The sequence below is a fragment of the Fringilla coelebs genome, assembly GCF_963513975.1.
Source record: "Fringilla coelebs genome assembly, chromosome: 19".
NCBI classification, from domain to species: domain Eukaryota; kingdom Metazoa; phylum Chordata; class Aves; order Passeriformes; family Fringillidae; genus Fringilla; species Fringilla coelebs.
In genome coordinates, this window is record NC_140045.1 from 13,815,425 (window position 1) to 13,832,553 (window position 17,129).

The following is a 17,129-nucleotide window of genomic DNA, read 5'->3' on the forward strand; positions in this document are numbered from 1 at the left end:
TTCTTACTTGATTATTTTTGTGCGTTTGTGTTGCTTCTAAACAAGAGGCAAAGGATGTGTGGGATGGAGCCATCTCTGTGCCTTGGGAGAGGGGGACAGCTGCCCCAGGGTGCTGCAGGGGAGGAGGCAGTGGCCACCTGGGCACCTCTGGTTGCTCAGGTCAGGAATGTCCCCAGTACTGCTCCTGGTGTCCCAGACATGGACGTGGACTCGCTGGGCTAGAACCTTCCTGGGCAGCACAGGCTCTGCCAGCCAAGGCTCGGGGGCAGCCCGGGCCCCGGAGCAGAGGTGGGAGGTGGCAGGGCTGCAGGCACAATTTCACAATGTCCCCGTGTGCTGGGCTCACATCCCCTGGTGTTTTCCACCATTGCCCCAAGGGCACGTGGACCTTTCCTTCAGGGTGGCTGTGCGGCCGCACGGGGACAGTTCTGCAGCCTTCCTCGCCACTTGGGGTGGGTTTGTGACCATGGCCAGTGAGCCTTTATTAACTCTCCTCCTTCTTTCCCCTTCCATTCAGGAGATGAGTTAAAATGCAGCACACCACGTGCACGGAGGACAGGATCCACCACGCGCTGGAGCGGTGTCTGCACGGGCTGGGCAGGGACGCTGTGGCCAGCAGATGGGCTGGTAGGTGATTTACCCATGGCCTTCTGTCTCTGGGGTCCTGGGCCCCTCTGGGGGTCTCACCCAGGGCTCTCTCTGGGTCAGACAGAGCTGCTGGTGCTGCTGCAGGCCCTTCCAGGGGTCAGTCAGAGGTGGCGTCCAGCCTGGCCAGTGCTCCTGGGCGTTTTGCTGGGGCAGGAGGGTGTTGCAGGGCCCCGAACAGGTCACGGCGGGTCTGGCCGTGTAAGGGTCAGCAGAGCCCCCCGAGGGGCTGCCCCTCCCTGTCCCCTGCTGCCTTTCGGAGCCAGAGCAGAGATGCTGCCACATCCTTCCCCAAGCTGCAAATGACAGTTTCATTATTGCTGTCCAGGCTGTTGTTTATGGCAGGGTTGATCCTCAGAAGTCAGTGAATCCTTTCCTCTTGCTCTTGGCTGAGCTGGAGCCTTCACCTTCCTCATTTTTCACTTCTATTTCCCAGTTCCTTTGCTTTCCCCTCTTTTTTTACCCTTTCCATACACCAAAATAACACACGCCACGTCACAGCTTTTTGGGCTGAGATCTTGCTGAATGTTGTTAATCATTTAAAGCTTTATTTTTCTGTGCTAACTTTCACACAAGGTTGCTCCAGAGAGGGTGAGCAATCCTTTCCAACGTGTTGTTCCCCCTGAGTAAGGGAGGAGGAGCTGAGGGCTTTGAAGCCAGCAAGGAGGAGTTGTGAGGGTTTGGCCATCCCAGATTTACAGCCCGTGGTGGTGTGTAAACAGAAGATCTTTCTGCAGAACTTATTGCAGAAACCAAGTCAAAATGAATTGTCTGTGACTCACAAAAATCCCCCTTAGAAAAGTGCCTGGGAGGAAAACCTTTTCCTTGTGGAGGAACCTCTTCAGGGCTGGCCTTGCTTTGTGCTGCAGGAGGGACACCATGGTCAAATTAGAGTGTGAAGAGCAAGAAAAATGTTTGTTTGCTTGCTGGTGGGCAGAAAAAAAACCAAAAAAAAGAGTTTTGGTGAAGGAGAGCCCTGGGCCTGGCTCTGGTGGTGCTGGGCACCTGGCAGATTTTACCCTGTGAGCTGATTTCTCCTGGTTTGTGCTGGGTTTTCCTGTGGAAATCTCTGCCCAGGCTGGGTGGCAGTGCCAGGAGGTGCCCTGTGCTGGACATCCCCGTCCACCTCCCGTGTCTCAGCAGCTGCAGGCTGGCTTGCTGCCCTCCTCAAGGGGGGCTGTGCCAGCTGTGGCTGTGCCAGTCCTTTGGCACCTCCCTGACCCACGCTGGCCCTTCCTTGGGGCAGTCCCCAGGAGAGCCCACCTCCCCCTGGTGAGGAGATGGTGCTCTGGGGGAGGAGGAAATGGAGTTTTCTGCTTTCCACCCACCCCGTGGGAGTCACTTCTGGTGGCACCAGGGGCCCGTGCCCAGCGCCGTGGGCGAGGGCAGCTGGGGGTGCATTTCTGCTGTGGTGCTTCTGGATTTCCGACCTGCCCGGTGCCCACTCTGAGGGGAAACGCCGCCCCCGAGGCCAGGAAGGAGCTGCTCCGGGAGGCGGAGGAGGAAGAGGGCATTTGGGGCACTTCTCAGAAAAGAAATGGCAAAGCCTCATCCTCCTGAGGCCGCCCACTCTGGGTATTGCCGTGCCTGCTCTCAGTGCTGCCCTGTGCCGTGCCCGCTCTGGGCGCTGCTGTGCCCGCTCTGGGCATTGCCGTGCCCGCTCTGGGCATTGCTGTGTGCCCTGCCTGCTCCTGGCACCTTTGGTGCTGCTGATGGCCAAAGCCCAGCCCAGGCTCCCTGGGCAGCCCTGCCCAGCCCCTGCTGCTGCTCTGGGGCTTTGCTGGGCTCTGCTCCCCAGGCAGAATCCCTTGGGCTCCGCAGAGGCTTTGCCCTCCCAAAGGAGGCTTTGCTTTGGGTCATGGTCATGCTGGGCTTAGTCCAGTCACGCTCTGTGGGGCGCTGGGATAAGCCCAGCTTAGTCCTGCCTTTTCCCCAGCCCCCAGGGTGTGCCCTGGGCTGCCTGTGCTGCTGGCTGGGGTCAGGAGTGACTGCGGGGTCAGGAGTGACCATGGTGCCATGAGTGACCATGGCTCTGTGAGTGACCATGGGACCATCAGTGACCATGGCTCTGAGAATGACCATGGGGCCATGAGTGACCGTGGGGCCATGAGTGACCGTGGGGCCATGAGTGACCGTGTCTCTGTCCCCACAGCCGGGCTGTGCCTGAACTGCTGGAGCCTGCAGGAGCTGGTGAGCCGGGATGCCAGTAACTACCTCATCCTGGTGGAGAAGATTCTGGGCAAGACCAAGGAGGTGAGTGGGCTGCTCTCAGGCCTCTTGCCCACACAAGGGAAGGAGCATTTACCCCTCACAGGAATCCCAGCCGTGGGGATTCAGGGGACTGGAACATATCCCTGTTTCCTGCCACACCAAGGGGCTCCTCCCAGGATGCCCCTGCCCGAGCAGTGGTGCCTCCAGCCCCCAAGATTGATTCCACCCCCTGGATGGATTCCACCCCTGGATGGATTCCACCCCTGGATCGATTCCATCCCCAGATTCCCCCCTGGATTCCACCGCCCTGCCCAGCTCCCCAGCTGCCTGCAGTGCCTGGGCTGCCTGCTCAGAGCCACCTCCATGGAATTTCAGGCACCAGGAGCCCCAGAGGGTTGGGTGCCTGGCCAGGAGAAGACAGAGCAGGAGGCTCTGCCTGTCCCACTCTGGTTTCTGGTGCTTTGGGGGCGGTTTTCCCTCGGGGGGGAGGGAATCTCCCGGGTGTGGTGATGGGATGGTGGGGCTGGAGTCTCCCGGCAGCCCCAGGGATATTTTGGGCAGTGCTCGAGGCCAGCAGCTCATCCTGTGCCCTCGGGCTGTTCCCACAGGTGCAGGAGAGGTGTGACTACGACCTGGTGACGCCCTTGGCCCTGCTCTTCTACTCGGCTGTGCTCTATGTAAGTGCTAAGGCTGCTGCACCAGTCCCAAAACCAGGCTGGCTTTGGCTGGAACTTCCCAGCCTGCTCTCATCAGCTCACCCCAAAAAGAAAGGTTCTGCGTGAATCCAGAGGGATCGGGATCGAGCCACCATTGCACAAGCTGAGAGACAAAGAAAATGAGCTCCAGGGGTTTGGAAGCTATTTTTTTAAATCAGAAAGGGAGATGGACAATAAAGGGGAATTCTTTTCTTTACCCTTTATAGCTGGGCAAAACACACGGGCAACGTGAATGAAAAGGAGCAGAGCCTTCCCAGGAAATACTTTTTTTAATGATTATTATTCCCAGCACAATGCATCATTATCCCAAGGAAGTCATTGCTGCCAGGTCCTGCACAAGCACAGCCTGTGTGGAATTCATCTCTGCGGCTTGTGGGGCTTACAAAGGAATTTATATTTAGGCTTGGGCACGTGAGCCCCGCTTGGGGAGGTTGGGAAGGAGCTCCCTGGAGCTGTGGCCCTTCCTTGGGAGGAGTTGGGGTGGCACAGGGGCACCCTCTGCTTTGCTTCTCCTCCTGCCCCTGCCAGCCCACACCCGGAGTTCTCACACAGCACTCGGGGTCTCTCTCCCCTCCCTGTCCCTGTCCCCACAGGCTCCTCACTTCCCCCCCGGCTCCGAGCTGCTGCTGAGAGCTGCCAGCGTCTACCACGGCTTCCTGACGTGGCCCGTGCCCTACTGTGACACCTCCCGGGAGCTGCTCACCTTCATCAGCAACGAGCTCAAGGCGCCAGGTGAGCGCCCTGCCCAGGGGTCTGCCCTGGCACCAAACCCAGCCCTGCCCAGGGGTCTGCCCTGGCACCAAACCCAGCACCAAACCCAGCACCAAACCCAGCCCTGGCAGCACTGAACCCAGCACCAAACCCAGCCCTGCCCTGGCACCAAACCCAGCCCTGGCAGCACCGAACCCAGCACCAAACCCAGCCCTGGCCACTCTAAACCCGGCACCAAACCCAGCCTTGCCCTGGCACCAAACCCAGCCTTGCCCTGGCACCAAACCCAGCCTTGCCCCAGGGTTTGTCCCCTGCCGCTCCTGTCTCGCTCCCCCCTCACCTCCTGAGCCTGGGAGCGCGCTCTCCATCCCAAAGCTCAGCTTTTCCAGGGGTCAGGACCCTGCTCCCCTCCTTCAGGATGGTGCTCCCGGGTGGTCCAGCACAAGGTGGGCCCGGGTTCCTCTGGAGGAGCGGGGCAGGCTGCTGGTTTTGGTGGGTGCCCTGTGTGCAAGGAGCATGCCAGGCTCCCCCAGCTGTGGAGCAGAGGCAATTAGCCACATGGTTAACGATTTCCTGGCTGGGTTTCAGTCTGGAGGGCCTTTCCCCCCAGAGCACGTGCTGGCTGCTCCCCCAGCCTGCCCTTTGTGTGGGGGACGGGGGGGACAGCAGCGGGGCCGTTCATGGCCATCAGGGTGGCTGGAGCCTGCTCTTGCATGGAGATTTGCTCCGGGCTGAGGCCCTCCCTGGATTGTTCTTTCCTGCCCAGACACCCCTTGTGACCCAGCTCTGGGCACAGGCACGGGCAGCACCAGTGCTCCTCTTAATTAAGGGCTCCTTGAGGATGTCCTGGGGTTCCCAGTGGAGCAGCTCTTCCAATTATTTCTCAAAGCCTTTTTGCCTGATCTCTCTGCCTTTTGGGGGCTTTTGAAGAGCTGTTATCACACAGAGCACATTGCAGCCCGGGTTTAATCCTGGGCAGGCTTTGGGAGGCCCGGCAGGGGCTGTGCCTGCGGCTGGGGGTGGTCCCACCCCCTCAAACTGGGAAGGTGCTCTGGGGAGCCCTGGGGGATGGGAAATGCAAGGTCTCTGTCAGGGCAGCAGCTTCTGTGAGATGGGAACCAGGGGATGGGATCAAAGGTGCTTCCAAAGGAACAAAAAGATGCAAAAATCCCAACCTGATCCCTGGACTGGCTGCTGTACCCCCAGCACGACTGGCCATGGCACCAGGCAGGGTCTGGCTGTGTCCAGCCACATCTCTGAGCTGCAGGGACATGGGGACACTTGCGGGACCGTGCCCTGCTCAGGGCTGAGCTTGCCCCACCTCTGGAGAGCTCTGGTGCCAGGTGGGGGCTGCTGCCCCGTTCCTGTGCCACCCCCCGTGCCCCAGGCCGTGAGTGGGGACCTTGGCCCCCAAGCTGTCCCCTCCCAGCAGAGCGGGTGTGCTCCCCTGTGGCAGGGCTGCCTGCTGCCTTGGGAGTCCTCAGCGAGGGTGTGTCCTCTGCTGCTCAGCTGTCAGGACCTTCCAGCCTGCTCCAGCCTTGCTTCACATCCCCCTGACCCGCTGGGGGCCGAGGGCAAAGCTCTTTATTGCCATGAGGGCAAAGATTAACAGAGAATGAGCCGCTGTCAGTATTTGCCGGAGCGCAGCAGCTTTGATCTGCGCCCCGGGGCTGATGGCCCTGCAGGAGGGCCAGCGCTGTGTCCCCTGGGGGGTCAGGGTGGCCCCGTGGCCGCTGGGCTGGGGGACGTGGCTCCCTGCATGGATAAGGGCTGGGTCCTGCTGATGCCACGAGGGTTTCCTGTCCTGCTGATGGGGGGACAGGGCTCTGCTGATGTCACCCCGTGCCCTGGGGACAGTCCCAGGGGATCCCCAGGCTGTGGCTGCCCACAGCGGCCTCTGTCCTGCTGCACCACTCTGGGCTCTGTCCCTGCAGGAGGGGAGGTGGCAGCGACCTGCTGGCCCTGTGTGACAGCCTGGGGGCTGGAGCAGGTGGCAGCAGCTGGCAGACACCGTCCTGGAGTCCCAGTCCTACCTGAGCAGTGGGGCTGCAGGGGCTGGAGCAGGTGGGAGCAGGTGGCAGACGCCGTCCTGGAGTCCCCATTCCCCCTGAGCAGTGGGGCTGCAGGGGCTGGAGCAGGTGGGAGCAGGTGGCAGATGCCATCCTGGAGTCCCCATCCCACCTGAGCAGTGGGGCAGCAGGGGCTGGGGCTGGTGGGAGCAGCTGGCAGATGCCATCCTGGAGTCCCCATCCCACCTGAGCAGTGGGGCAGCAGGGGCTGGGGCTGGAGCAGGTCCTGCCCCATCCTGTGGGTGATCTCCCATCGCTGCAGGGGCTGGAGCAGGTCCTGCCCCATCCTGTGGGTGGTCTCCCATCGCTCTGGGTTTGACCCTCCCTGCTCCTGCACTGGGGCTGTGCCTTGTCCCCACGAGGACTCTGGGTGCTGCCGTTCCTGTTCCTGCTCCAGGCAAGGGTCTGCCAGTTCAGGAGTGCCCCGGGGGCAGAGGCAGCTGGTGCTGCTGGGCAGAGCAGCCTGCAGGGGTTCTGTGCCTCATTGCTCTGCTCCCTCCCCAGGAATCACCTTCCAGAGGCTGGTGAGGACGGAGCAGGGGCTGCCTGTGAAGAACTACCAGAGCTCCACGGTGTAAGTGTGGCCAGGGGCACTGCTGGGGCTCCCTGGGGCATCCCCTGGGGCTGGCACTGCTGCAGCATCTCCCAGGGGCCGGGCAGGAGGGCTGGGCTGAGCCTGGGTTGGGAGGGCTGAGGAGAGCGCCTGGGGCATTTCCAGAGGCCTGGGACAGGGTCTGTGGGCTCCCTGCAGACGTGGGGAAGGCAAAGTCTCCTCCCCAGGGAGCTGCACGTGTTGGAGAGCAGTGGGACATGCTGTAATCCTTGATTTTGGGAGCCACCACCCCAACAGGAGGCAGAACTGAGTCCCTCCCAGTCCCCCTGCAGCTCTGAGCGGGCAGACTCTGCTCCTTTTTCGGGGTCTGAACCTTTCCCTGCCGCCCTCATTTGCAAGTAGGGAAATGAGGCTGGGAACAGACCTGGGCCATCCTTAGGGCTTCTCCTCAGAGCCGCACCTTCAGGAGGGAGATGTTCCGGGCTCCCTCGTGTCCCTGTGGGCTCCAGGGCTGGCTGCGTGCCCTGGCCTGAGCCGTGTCCCTGTCCCCAGGACGGTGCTGCTGCTGAACCGCTCGGAGGTGCAGAGCGAGTTCCTGTCCATCGCCCGCAGGCTGAGCTCCAGCGAGCCCGCCCAGCACGCCACGCTGCTGCTGCTGCTCCAGCACCTCTACCAGGCCACCTTCGGCACCCGCTGCGACCTGGACGGGCTGGGCCAGCTGCTCCAGGTGGGCAGGGCAGCGCCAGCTGCTCAGGGGGGGCTGGGGCAGCTGCTCCAGGTGGGCAGGGCAGCGCCAGCTGCTCAGGGGGGCTGGGGCAGCTGCTCAGGGTGGGCAGGGGCAGCTGGTCCAGGTGGGCAGGGGCAGCTGGTCCAGGTGGGCAGGGGCAGCAGCTCCAGGTGGGCAGGGGCAGTGCCCACCCTGGGCTGCCATGGAAGCAGCTCCGTGCAGGGCAGGGGCTGCTGCATTTCCTACCCAAAGCACCGCAGGCTTGGCAAAGGAAAAGAGTTTGGGTAACGCTTCTTGGAGGAAGGATGCATGTTTTCCCCTCCTCAGGTTAGACCTGCTGCCTGAAGGGTTTTGTGAGGTGTGTGCAGAGGGCTCTCTGCCCTTTCACCCTGCCACTCCTTTCCCATCCCATTGTGGAGAGAGGAAGGGCCCCCAGATATGAAAATCAGCAAAAGTGTTTGTTTGACCAGAGAAACACCTGGGGGAGAGGCAAAAAAGAAATAATGAAGAAAACCCCTGAGGTGTTTTCAAAATCATTTTAACTTTCATTGGAAAAGTTTGGGGGGACTTGAGGGGGGCGGGGGCAGAGCCCCCCGTTAGTGATGCTGCTCGGTGGAGGGACCCCCTGACCGTGTCTCCCGGCTCTGCTCCGCAGTCCAAGCCCCTGGAGGAGCTCTCGGAGCTCTACGCCAGCGCTGCCGATGCTCAGGAGGCGGCGGCCGCCAGCCCCGACCCCGCACTGGCCCGGGAGCGGCTCCAGACCGCGCTGCGCGACATCGCCGGCGCCGCCTCCTTCCCTGCCATCGCAGGTGAGCGTCCCGCACCTCCCCCTCTCCCTCTCCTCCCCGGGGCTTTCTGCCGGCTCAGCCCCGCAGCAGCAGCAGCGGGAGAGGTTTGGCAGAGTCTCAGCCGAGTGCAACGACTGCGATAAAAAAGCACCGCCCCAGGTCCTGTTTAATAACCACACCTGAGCCACAAACGGTTTCATTTAAACAGCAGCCAAATGAGTTGTCCAGCCCTTGAACATCGAGGGGTGAGGTGAAAGCATTAAATCAGAAACCAGGGCTGGCTGTGACATCTGCTGGCTGTGGAGGTGTGAGGTGTCCCCGTGTCCAGAGCTGAGGACAGCAGCGTGCCCTGGGCTGCCCAAAGCACAGGCCAGGGGGGTGGGTGGCACCTCCCGGGCCAGGAGAGCTGGCAGGGGTGGCCCTGGGGGACCCTGCAAACCAGCTGCTGTCCCTCCTCTCTCCGCAGGCGAGGCCCAGCCCCGCAAGCTGCGCCCCTTCCCCATCCCCCCCGCCCGCTGCTACACCTACAGCTGGGACCAGGACAACTTCGGTGAGTCAGGCCCTGGCCAGCTCTCCGCTGGGCCCCGGAGCACTTTTGCAGAAGTAGAAGGTTCCCCTTGTGCGGAGCTGGTGCTTCCCCATTCCTGGAAGGACCTCGTCAGTTCTTGGGAAGGCTCCCTGCTCTTCCCTGCTGGCCCCACGGGCGGGAGCGGAGCTCTGGGGAAGGGCAGCCCTGGCAGGGAGCCAGGCTGGGTCAGGGGGGTCAGCCGGGCCAAAGGCTCGGCTTTGCTCCAGTTAAACCTGGATCGGACGTGAGGATGGGGTGAAAGCTGGGTGGGAAGGAAGCAAAAGCCCAGCTGGGGTTTGCCTCTTGAGAACCCAGCCAGAACTCCGAGGAGAGAAACACAATTTTCTTTGCATTGCATCCGAGCCTTTTGTGGAAATCTAAAACCATTGGGGAGGAGGTTTCCAGCTCCTCGCTTGACACCAGGGTGGAGGAGAGCTTTGGCCAGGGGCAGTGGCAGAGGTGTCTGGGGTCACCACGTCTGCAGTGGCTCTGCTGGAGCCCGTGGCAGACACCTCCTCCCTCCGGATGCTTGCAGACATCCTCAACGATGTCCTCAGCAAGGAGTGCAGCATCGCTGAGCCCCTGGCCTCGGAGAACGAGGAGGAGGATGAGGAGGAAGAGGAGGAGGAGGAGGACGTGGAGACGGACGGCGGCTCCCCTGGGCAGGACTCGCTGCTGGCCCCGCTCTGCGCCATCCCCAGTGACTCCGTGTACTCCGTGCTGGCCGAGGAGGGCTCCAAGCCCCCGCGGCTGTCCCTCTTCGCCTCCCCCAAGGAGTCCCTCTCGGAGCTGACGGTGGTCTCCAGGAAGTCCCTCAAGTCCTTCGTGTCCAGCCTGAAGGACTGCATGGACAGCGGCTACGCCGAAGACAGCGACGAGAGCTCGCTGGACGCGGCGGGCCGGCCCGAGCTGCCCAAGCACCGGCAGTCGCTGACCAACCGGCTCTACAGACTGCTCAAGAGCAAGGGCCAGCAGCTGGTGCAGCGCCGGGACTGCCCGGGGCCGTGCTCGCTCCCGCTGCGCCGCGCCGAGAGCCTGTGCGCGTCCCCGGCGCAGCCGCGCGTCCCCGCGCGCTCCCGCCGCGCGCTCTCGCTGCCGCAGCACGGCCCGGGCCGGCGCGGGCCCGCCCCGCTCGCCCCCCGGCCCCTGGGGCTGCCCCGCCGCCCCTTCCTCAGCTGCGACGAGGAGGCCAAGGCGGGCACGCTGCGCGTGGTGGTGTTCGGCTCGGACCGCATCTCGGGCAAGGTGGCCCGAGCCTACAGCCGCCTCAGGTGAGCCCCAGGTGAGCCCCGGTGAGCCCCGGTGAGCCAGGGGGCCGCCGTGCCCGCCCCGCCCCGGCCGCTCTGCTCAGCCGGCCCTGCTGCTCCCCAGGCTGCAGGAGAGCTCCTGCCCCTCCCTGACACGGTACTTCAGGCTGCAGTTCTTCTACGTGCCCGTCAAGAGGAGCTGCGTGGCTCCATCGACCCCGCAGATGCATCATCATCATCATCACCATCACCACCCCTCGGCGTCCCCGGGGGAGCCCCCGCCCCGGGCACAGGTGGGTGCGCCCTGCCCGGTGTCCCGGGGGTGCTGTGGGGCTGGGGGCCCGCGGGGTGACCCCGGTGTCCGGTTCCAGGAGCCCTCCCCAGCTGGGACGGAGAGCAGCACCAATGACATCTCCCACTACCTCGGCCTGCTGGACCCCTGGTACGAGCGCAACGTCCTGGGGCTGATGAGCCTGCCCATGGGCGTCCTGTGCCAGGTGTGTGTGCCAGGGGCAGGGCAGGGTGTGCCAGGGGCGGGGCAGGGTGTGCCGGGGCAGGCAGGGTGTGCCGGGGCAGGGCAGGGTGTGCCAGGGGCAGGGCAGGGCGTCCTGTGCCAGGTGCGTGTGCCAGGGGCAGGGCAGGGTGTGCCAGGGGCAGGGCAGGGTGTTCAGGGGCAGGACAGGGTGTGCCAGGGTGTGGCAGGGCGGGGCGTGCCCCTTTTCCAGGCAGCTGAGAGCCTTCTGCTGCACCACATGGACACGGGATGGAGCTGGGGCTCCTGGTGGTCAGCAGGAGGTTCCCATCCCCAGCGGGGTGGGTGGGAGGTGTGGTGGAGGTGCCACCTACCCCACCACCCCTCTGACCCATTGTGCCCCACCACCCCTGTGACCCGTTGTGCCACCCCAGTGTGCCAAGCCCGAGGCTGAGCCCCAGGAGGACGCCCAGGAGCAGCTGCCCATCCTGGCAGACATGATCCTCTACTACTGCCGCTTCGCCTCGCGCCCCGTGCTGCTGCAGCTCTACCAGACCGAGGTGGGCGCAGGGAAGGGAGGGGGGCTCTGGCACAGCCACCACGCTGCTGAGGAAGAGCTCGGTCCCCTCTGGTCCCCTCTGGTCCCCTGGGTGTCCTGGCTGATGCTCCTGGCTCAGGACTGAGGGCAGCTCCTGCCCTGACCACGAGCAGTTTTCCACCCCAGCACGTTTCCCCTGGCACAAAGCAGTGCCTGGCAGTGCTGCCAGCTTTTCCACGTCACTGGCATCTCTCCAGAGCTCTGCTTCCCAAAGGAAGCCCCTCCATGAGGCGACTTTTCCACACCCTGCCGTGTGCCCTGGGCAGGTGTGGTGGGGAGGGCTGAATTTGGGCTGCAGCCCCCACTTTGGGGCTGTGCCTGGGGACCAAACAGGGCTCCGTGGGCAGAGCCACATGGGATTTGTGCTCTCAAAGCAGTTCCCAGACCCTGCTGCTGGCTCACTGGGGGCTCTCTCCAGTGGAGTTTTAAGTGAAAACGAGGGGTTTGCGTTGTTTTGGGGTCCAGCTAAAGGCAGGCACCACCCCAGGCTGCTGGAAGGTGCTTTGAGAACATGGAAGGACTTTCCCAGGCTGACTGAGTGGGGTGAAGGCTGCCTGGACAGGCTGGGTTCCCTCACCCCCACGTGTCCCCTCTTGTCCCCTGGCAGCTCACCTTCATCGGGGGGGAGAAGAGGACCGAGGTCTTCATCCACTCCCTGGAGCTGGGGCACTCAGCAGCCACGAGGGCCATCAAGGCCTCAGGTCTGTAGCTGCTCCTGCACCCCCTCCTGCCCTGGGGGGCTGAATCCAGGGCTGGGAAGGGCAGGGAAGGAGGGGCTGGGGAGCCTGGGCTGTAGGAGGTGTCTGAGCCGGGCTGAGCAAGGATCCAGACAGCTCTTCACTACTTTGGGAGAGAAACATCCCAGTTTTGTATTCCCTCCAGGAGTGAAACCATGGCAATGCCTGATTGTTTGTGCTGCTCTGAACTCCAGAATGGATTTGCAATAAAACACCTCCAAGCCCGCTTCCTTCCTCTCATCAGCACCTGCCAAATGCGGCTCTTTATCGTTCCTTGTTACTGCTTGCTCTTTGTGCTTTGTCCAGAAGTGTCACTGATAAAATCCCTCTTTTCACCTCCTTGTTTTACTGGGCAAAGCCAGGTTTGTGCGTGCTCTTGGAGCCCTCCGGGTGCCATTTGTTGTGCTTTTATGTTAGGAATTTGTAACGTTAGTGCTGTTGAGAGAGCAGGAGCGGCGGCAGGGACATCTGGCTGCAGTTCCTCCGGGGCCCAGCCCGGGATGCTCTGCTGAAGTGCAGCTCGCACAGACGCCTCATGGCCAGCCCCCAGCACTGCACCTGAGCGAGTGTCTGACGGCTTTAACCGGCTGCTTCGGTGCGAGCTCTGCTTGTCCTTGGAAGCAGAGCCCATAGAATTCCCCCACTATGCAGTGTGCCCCCCCTGCTCCCCCAAAACCAGGCTCGGGCAAAGGGCTTTTTCCCCCAACCCATGAAACACCACCAGTGCTGTTTCCCCTTGGCTTGTCTGGCACCACTTCTCAGCTGCAAAAACTTATCCAGGGGGAAAAGAGCAGTTAGGAAGTGTCAGGCCCAGTGTTTCAGGCCAATGCCAAGTGGGCAGAAATCTGCCTGAGCAAACAGGAGCAGGGAGAACTCCGTGGCCTTCATTGCTCTTTGTCTTCCCTGAGCTCTGACCCCTCTGCTCTGGCTCAGCCAGAGCCACTTTCAGTTCTGCAGAGTGGTTTGGTGTTGTAATTCCTCTCTGGATTCTTTGCTTTCTGCAGCTTTTAAGCCACCTTTTCTCTGTTTGCCCTTTTGGCCCACGGCTGTGCTCAGCACGCCCTTTTCCCCTCCCTGCAGTCCTGGCTGTGCTCTGTGCCAGCAGCCAGGGGGGCTGGGCTGAGAAGCCCCCGTGTGATGTTTGCTCCTTGCTCCTGCAGGTCCAGGCAGCAAAAGGCTGGGAATAGATGGAGACAGGGAAGCAATCCCACTGACACTACAGATTGCATACAGCAAGGTCAGTGCTGGCACTGCTGGGGCACCTCCAGAGCTGAGGACAGCTCTGGGACACTCATGGCAGGACATGGAGGGGCTGCAGCGTGTCCAGGGAAGGGAACAGAGCTGGGGAAGGGGCTGGAGCCCCAGGAGAGGCTGAGGGAGCTGGGGAGGGGCTCAGCCTGGAGAACAGGAGCCTCAGGGGGAACTTCTGGCTCTGCACAGCTCCTGCCAGGAGGGGACAGCCAGGGAGGGGGTGTCAGGCTGTGCTCCCAGGGAACAGGGACAGGAGGAGAGGGGGCGGCCTCAGGCTGGGCCACAGGAAGTTTATACTGGATATTGGGGAATATTTCTTCACTGAAAGGGCTTTCCAGCCCTGGCACAGGTGCGCAGGGCAGCGGTGGAGTCACCATCCCTGGGGATGCTTCAAAGATGTGGGATTGGTGCTGAAGGATGTGGCAGGGTTAGATTCAGGGGTGGGTGTGACCTGAAAGGCCTTTTCCAAGCTGAATGGTGGCGTGTTTCTCTCTGCCGGGCGCTGGCCGCTCCCTGCAGACAGCTGCCAGCGGCAGGAGCCACTGGAACGACGTGGAGAAGGTCTGCACGTCCGTCAAGCTCAGCAAGGCCTGCAGGAGGCACGAGGAGCTCGGTGGGTACGGGGGCAGTGCCAGGGGAGGCTGGGGGCACTGGGGGAGCCAGGGCACCCTGTGGATCTCCCGACTGGACAACAAGGGGGGGAGAATGCAGGAGACACGTGGGAGTCCCTGCTGTTCCCTCAGCTGTGCTGGAGTCCTTGGGTGTGTGCCAGTCCTCAGCACTGCATCAGGGACAAAGGACGCGTCCTGTCCCACGGTCCCAAAGGTTCCAGCTGGAAGAACATCCACTAGGGATGGGGCTGGGATGGCAGGATGGTCCCTGGGCAGTGATGCTCTCCAGAACAGCACTTTCTCAGCAAGGAGGAGCAGCAGGTAAAACTCTCCAGGTGAAGCAGGACCAAGGGCCAGGTGCTGGTCCTGCCTCCAGGGCAGCCTGCCTCACATGCCTCCCTCAGCACGCCTTCCTGAGCTGCTGCTGCAGCCTGGTGCCCTTCCTGCAGCTCAGACACAGCTCCCAGCCACTGGCCTGGCCTCAGAAGCCTTTGTTCTAATCAGGTTTCCAATTAATCAGGCTCTGAGCCTTTGAAAAGCTCCAGGGCTCTGGCTCTGTGTGTGTATTTGGTTTGTTCTTGTTGAAGAGCTGCTGCTTTGGCCATCAGGCATGGCCAGTTCTGAGACAGCTCAGGGGGTTTAGGTCCCTTTTCCTCGTGTGCCTGGGGCCTGGCAGGTGTTTGTCAGCAGGATAATCAGGGTGTTGCACCAACCAGGAGACATCCTGATGCTCCACGGAGCTCCCCACTGTCCCTCCTGCCCCTCCCCATCCCTGGAGCCAATCCTGGGAGAAAAGCATCAGCAATGGGCTTCTCACCCCCTCTGAATGCTGCGTTGGATGTTCCTGCTCTAGTTCAGGGCTGGCATCAGGGGTGCCCTCAGCTCCTCTCTGGGGGGAGCCCTCTGTGAGTCTCCCTCCTTCCAAGAGGAACCCGATCCCCCTGGCCCCGGCGGTGCTCCCGTTCCGCAGTTTGACCGCGGGATGTCACCGTCCCTCCAGGCACCAGGAGGCGCCTCCGGGTGGGCTCAGGAGAGGCCACGGGGGGAGAGTCAGCCTTTCCTCTCGGCGGTGGGCGATGGATTTCCTCCCGTTTGCAGCCCAGCGTGGTCAAATGTTCTCTCCCGCTGCGTTTGGAAAGCAGCTGGAATTGCAGAGCACATTCAGGAGGAGGGAGGAAAGCTGGGGCTGCTCTGCATTCCCCCAGCAGTGGGGTCCTGCTGCAGCTCCAGTTCTGGGATGCCCTGAGAGGTGCAGGGACCTCTTGGGTCCCAGCAGAGCCCCAGGCCATGGCAGCTTCCTTCTGTTGCAGCCTCGAAGACAGAATGTCTCAACCTGACCATGACCGAGGTGGTCAAGAGGCAGAACTCCAAATCCAAGAAGAGTTTCAATCAGGTAACTGCAACCCTGGAGCTTTTACATCAGGGGAGGTGGGAGGGGAGCAGGGCTGGAGAGAGCAGCTCCTGGGGGATCCCTTTGCTGCTGCCCTGCCCAGCCCAGCCCAGGGAAGGCGCTGAGGCAGCAGCTCCCTCACTCCAGCCTTTCCTCTCAGCAGATCAGCGTGTCCCAGATCAAGGTGGACAAGGTCCAGATCATCGGGGTGCAGTCCTCCTTCGCCGTGTGCCTGGACCAGGATGAGCAGAAGATCCTGCAGAGCGTCACCAGGTGGGAGCTGCAGCCAGAGCTGCTGGGATGGGGCACCTGAGCCACCATCCGAGCCCCAGGCTCTGAGCTCAGCTGGGATGGATGCTCCTGCTCAGATCCCAGCAGCCGCGTTCCTGCTTGGCTCCCAGCCCTGTTCCCATTCCCACTGGGCTCTCAGCCCTGTTCCCATTCCCACTGGGCTCTCAGCCCCGTTCCCATTCCTGCTCAGTTCTCAGCCCCATTCCCACTGGATTCTCAGTCCCATTCCCATTCCTGCTCAGTTCTCAGCCCCGTTCCCATTCCTGCTCAGTTCTCAGCCCCGTTCCCATTCCTGCTCAGTTCTCAGCCCCACTCCCACTGCCCCTGAGGGTTCTCAGCCCCATTCCCACTAGGTTCTCAGCCCCGTTCCCATTCCTGCTCAGTTCTCAGCCCCATTCCTGCTCAGTTCTCAGCCCCATTCCTGCTTCCCTGAGGGTTCTCAGCCCCGTTCCCATTCCTGCTCAGTTCTCAGCCCCGTTCCCATTCCTGTTCAGTTCTCAGCCCCATTCCCGCTGGGTTCTCAGCCCCATTCCCGCTGCCCCTGGGGGTTCTCAGCCCCCACCTCACTCAGGGGCTGTTTCCTGCTGTTGCCCTGCAGGTGTGAGATCTCCGTGTGCTACAAGCCCCGTGACTGTGACCCCCTGGCACCGAGGGTGTCCCCTGTGTCTCCCCAGGACCCCTCTGAGTTCCCCTCCCTGCTGTGTTTGCCCATTGCCACCTTCAGCGGGGCGCTGCCGTAGCGGAGCCGTGTCCCTCCAGAGCAGGCTCCGTCCCACAGCAGCCCAGGCTCAGGAGAAGGAAGAGGACACCCAGCCAGCCCTGCTTGTCCCCGAGCTGCTGCAGCCACAGAGTCACCGTGGGGGCTGAGCTGCTGCTCCAGGCTCAGCCCCTCCTCGGGAAATGGATCCTTGTGCTCTGGTGTCCCTGGGGGCTCCTCAGGAGGTTCCTGGCTATCTCCTGTGGGTCAGCACCTGGTGGGAGGGCAGGGCAAGGACAGGGGTGATCCCTGCTGGGAAATGGGGCAGGTGGGGTGTGGGGAAGGGTGAGCTCATGGGGATGTTTGGGGAAGGAACGCCCTCGGCTCAGTGGTGTCTGTCAGTGCAGGGTGATTACAGACCCTGGGACGGTGAAATGCCAGCCCTGTCCTGCTGCTGTTTCACCTGTCACCATCGAGGATGCTCAGGACAGTTTTCTGGTTCCTCAAGGTTTCCCTTCCCCTCTGGAGGTCGGGTGTCCTGCAGGGAAGCAGAGCAGGGACCCTGCAGTGTGGTATCCCAGGGAGCTGAGTGCAGCAGGCCATGCCAGGGCAAGGACAGCTGCTGGGGGATCCATGTGTTTCCTGTGCACCCAGGGGAGGAATTCCCAGTTCCTGCAGGGTTCCAGCACTGAGCTGCACTCCCAGTCCAGCCCCTGGTCGTGCATCCTGCTCCCAGCACTGCCAGAGCCAGCCCAGGGCTGAGCCCTCAGGAAATGCATCAGGATCTGTGCTGAACTCCAGCAGGGAGGGAAGGACTGGGGAAAGCACCAGGATTGCCTTAGGGCCA

At 62.4% G+C, this 17,129-nt stretch overlaps 1 protein-coding gene across 1 annotated transcript; it reads left to right on the forward strand.

The window, feature by feature from the left end:
• Nucleotides 1-530: 530 nt before the first annotated feature.
• On the forward strand, nucleotides 531-16,325 carry PIK3R5 (phosphoinositide-3-kinase regulatory subunit 5; the record flags this gene model as incomplete). Its single annotated transcript, XM_084218629.1, has 18 exons — nucleotides 531-627; nucleotides 2,798-2,898; nucleotides 3,465-3,533; nucleotides 4,166-4,304; nucleotides 6,857-6,926; nucleotides 7,458-7,632; nucleotides 8,288-8,441; nucleotides 8,887-8,970; nucleotides 9,524-10,259; nucleotides 10,360-10,528; nucleotides 10,607-10,732; nucleotides 11,142-11,267; nucleotides 11,913-12,006; nucleotides 13,203-13,279; nucleotides 13,813-13,906; nucleotides 15,215-15,297; nucleotides 15,455-15,567; nucleotides 16,184-16,325. The coding sequence occupies 18 exons, from the start codon at nucleotides 531-533 to the stop codon at nucleotides 16,323-16,325; spliced, it is 2,649 nt and encodes an 882-aa protein (XP_084074755.1).
• Between the last annotated feature and the right edge of the window lie 804 nt (nucleotides 16,326-17,129).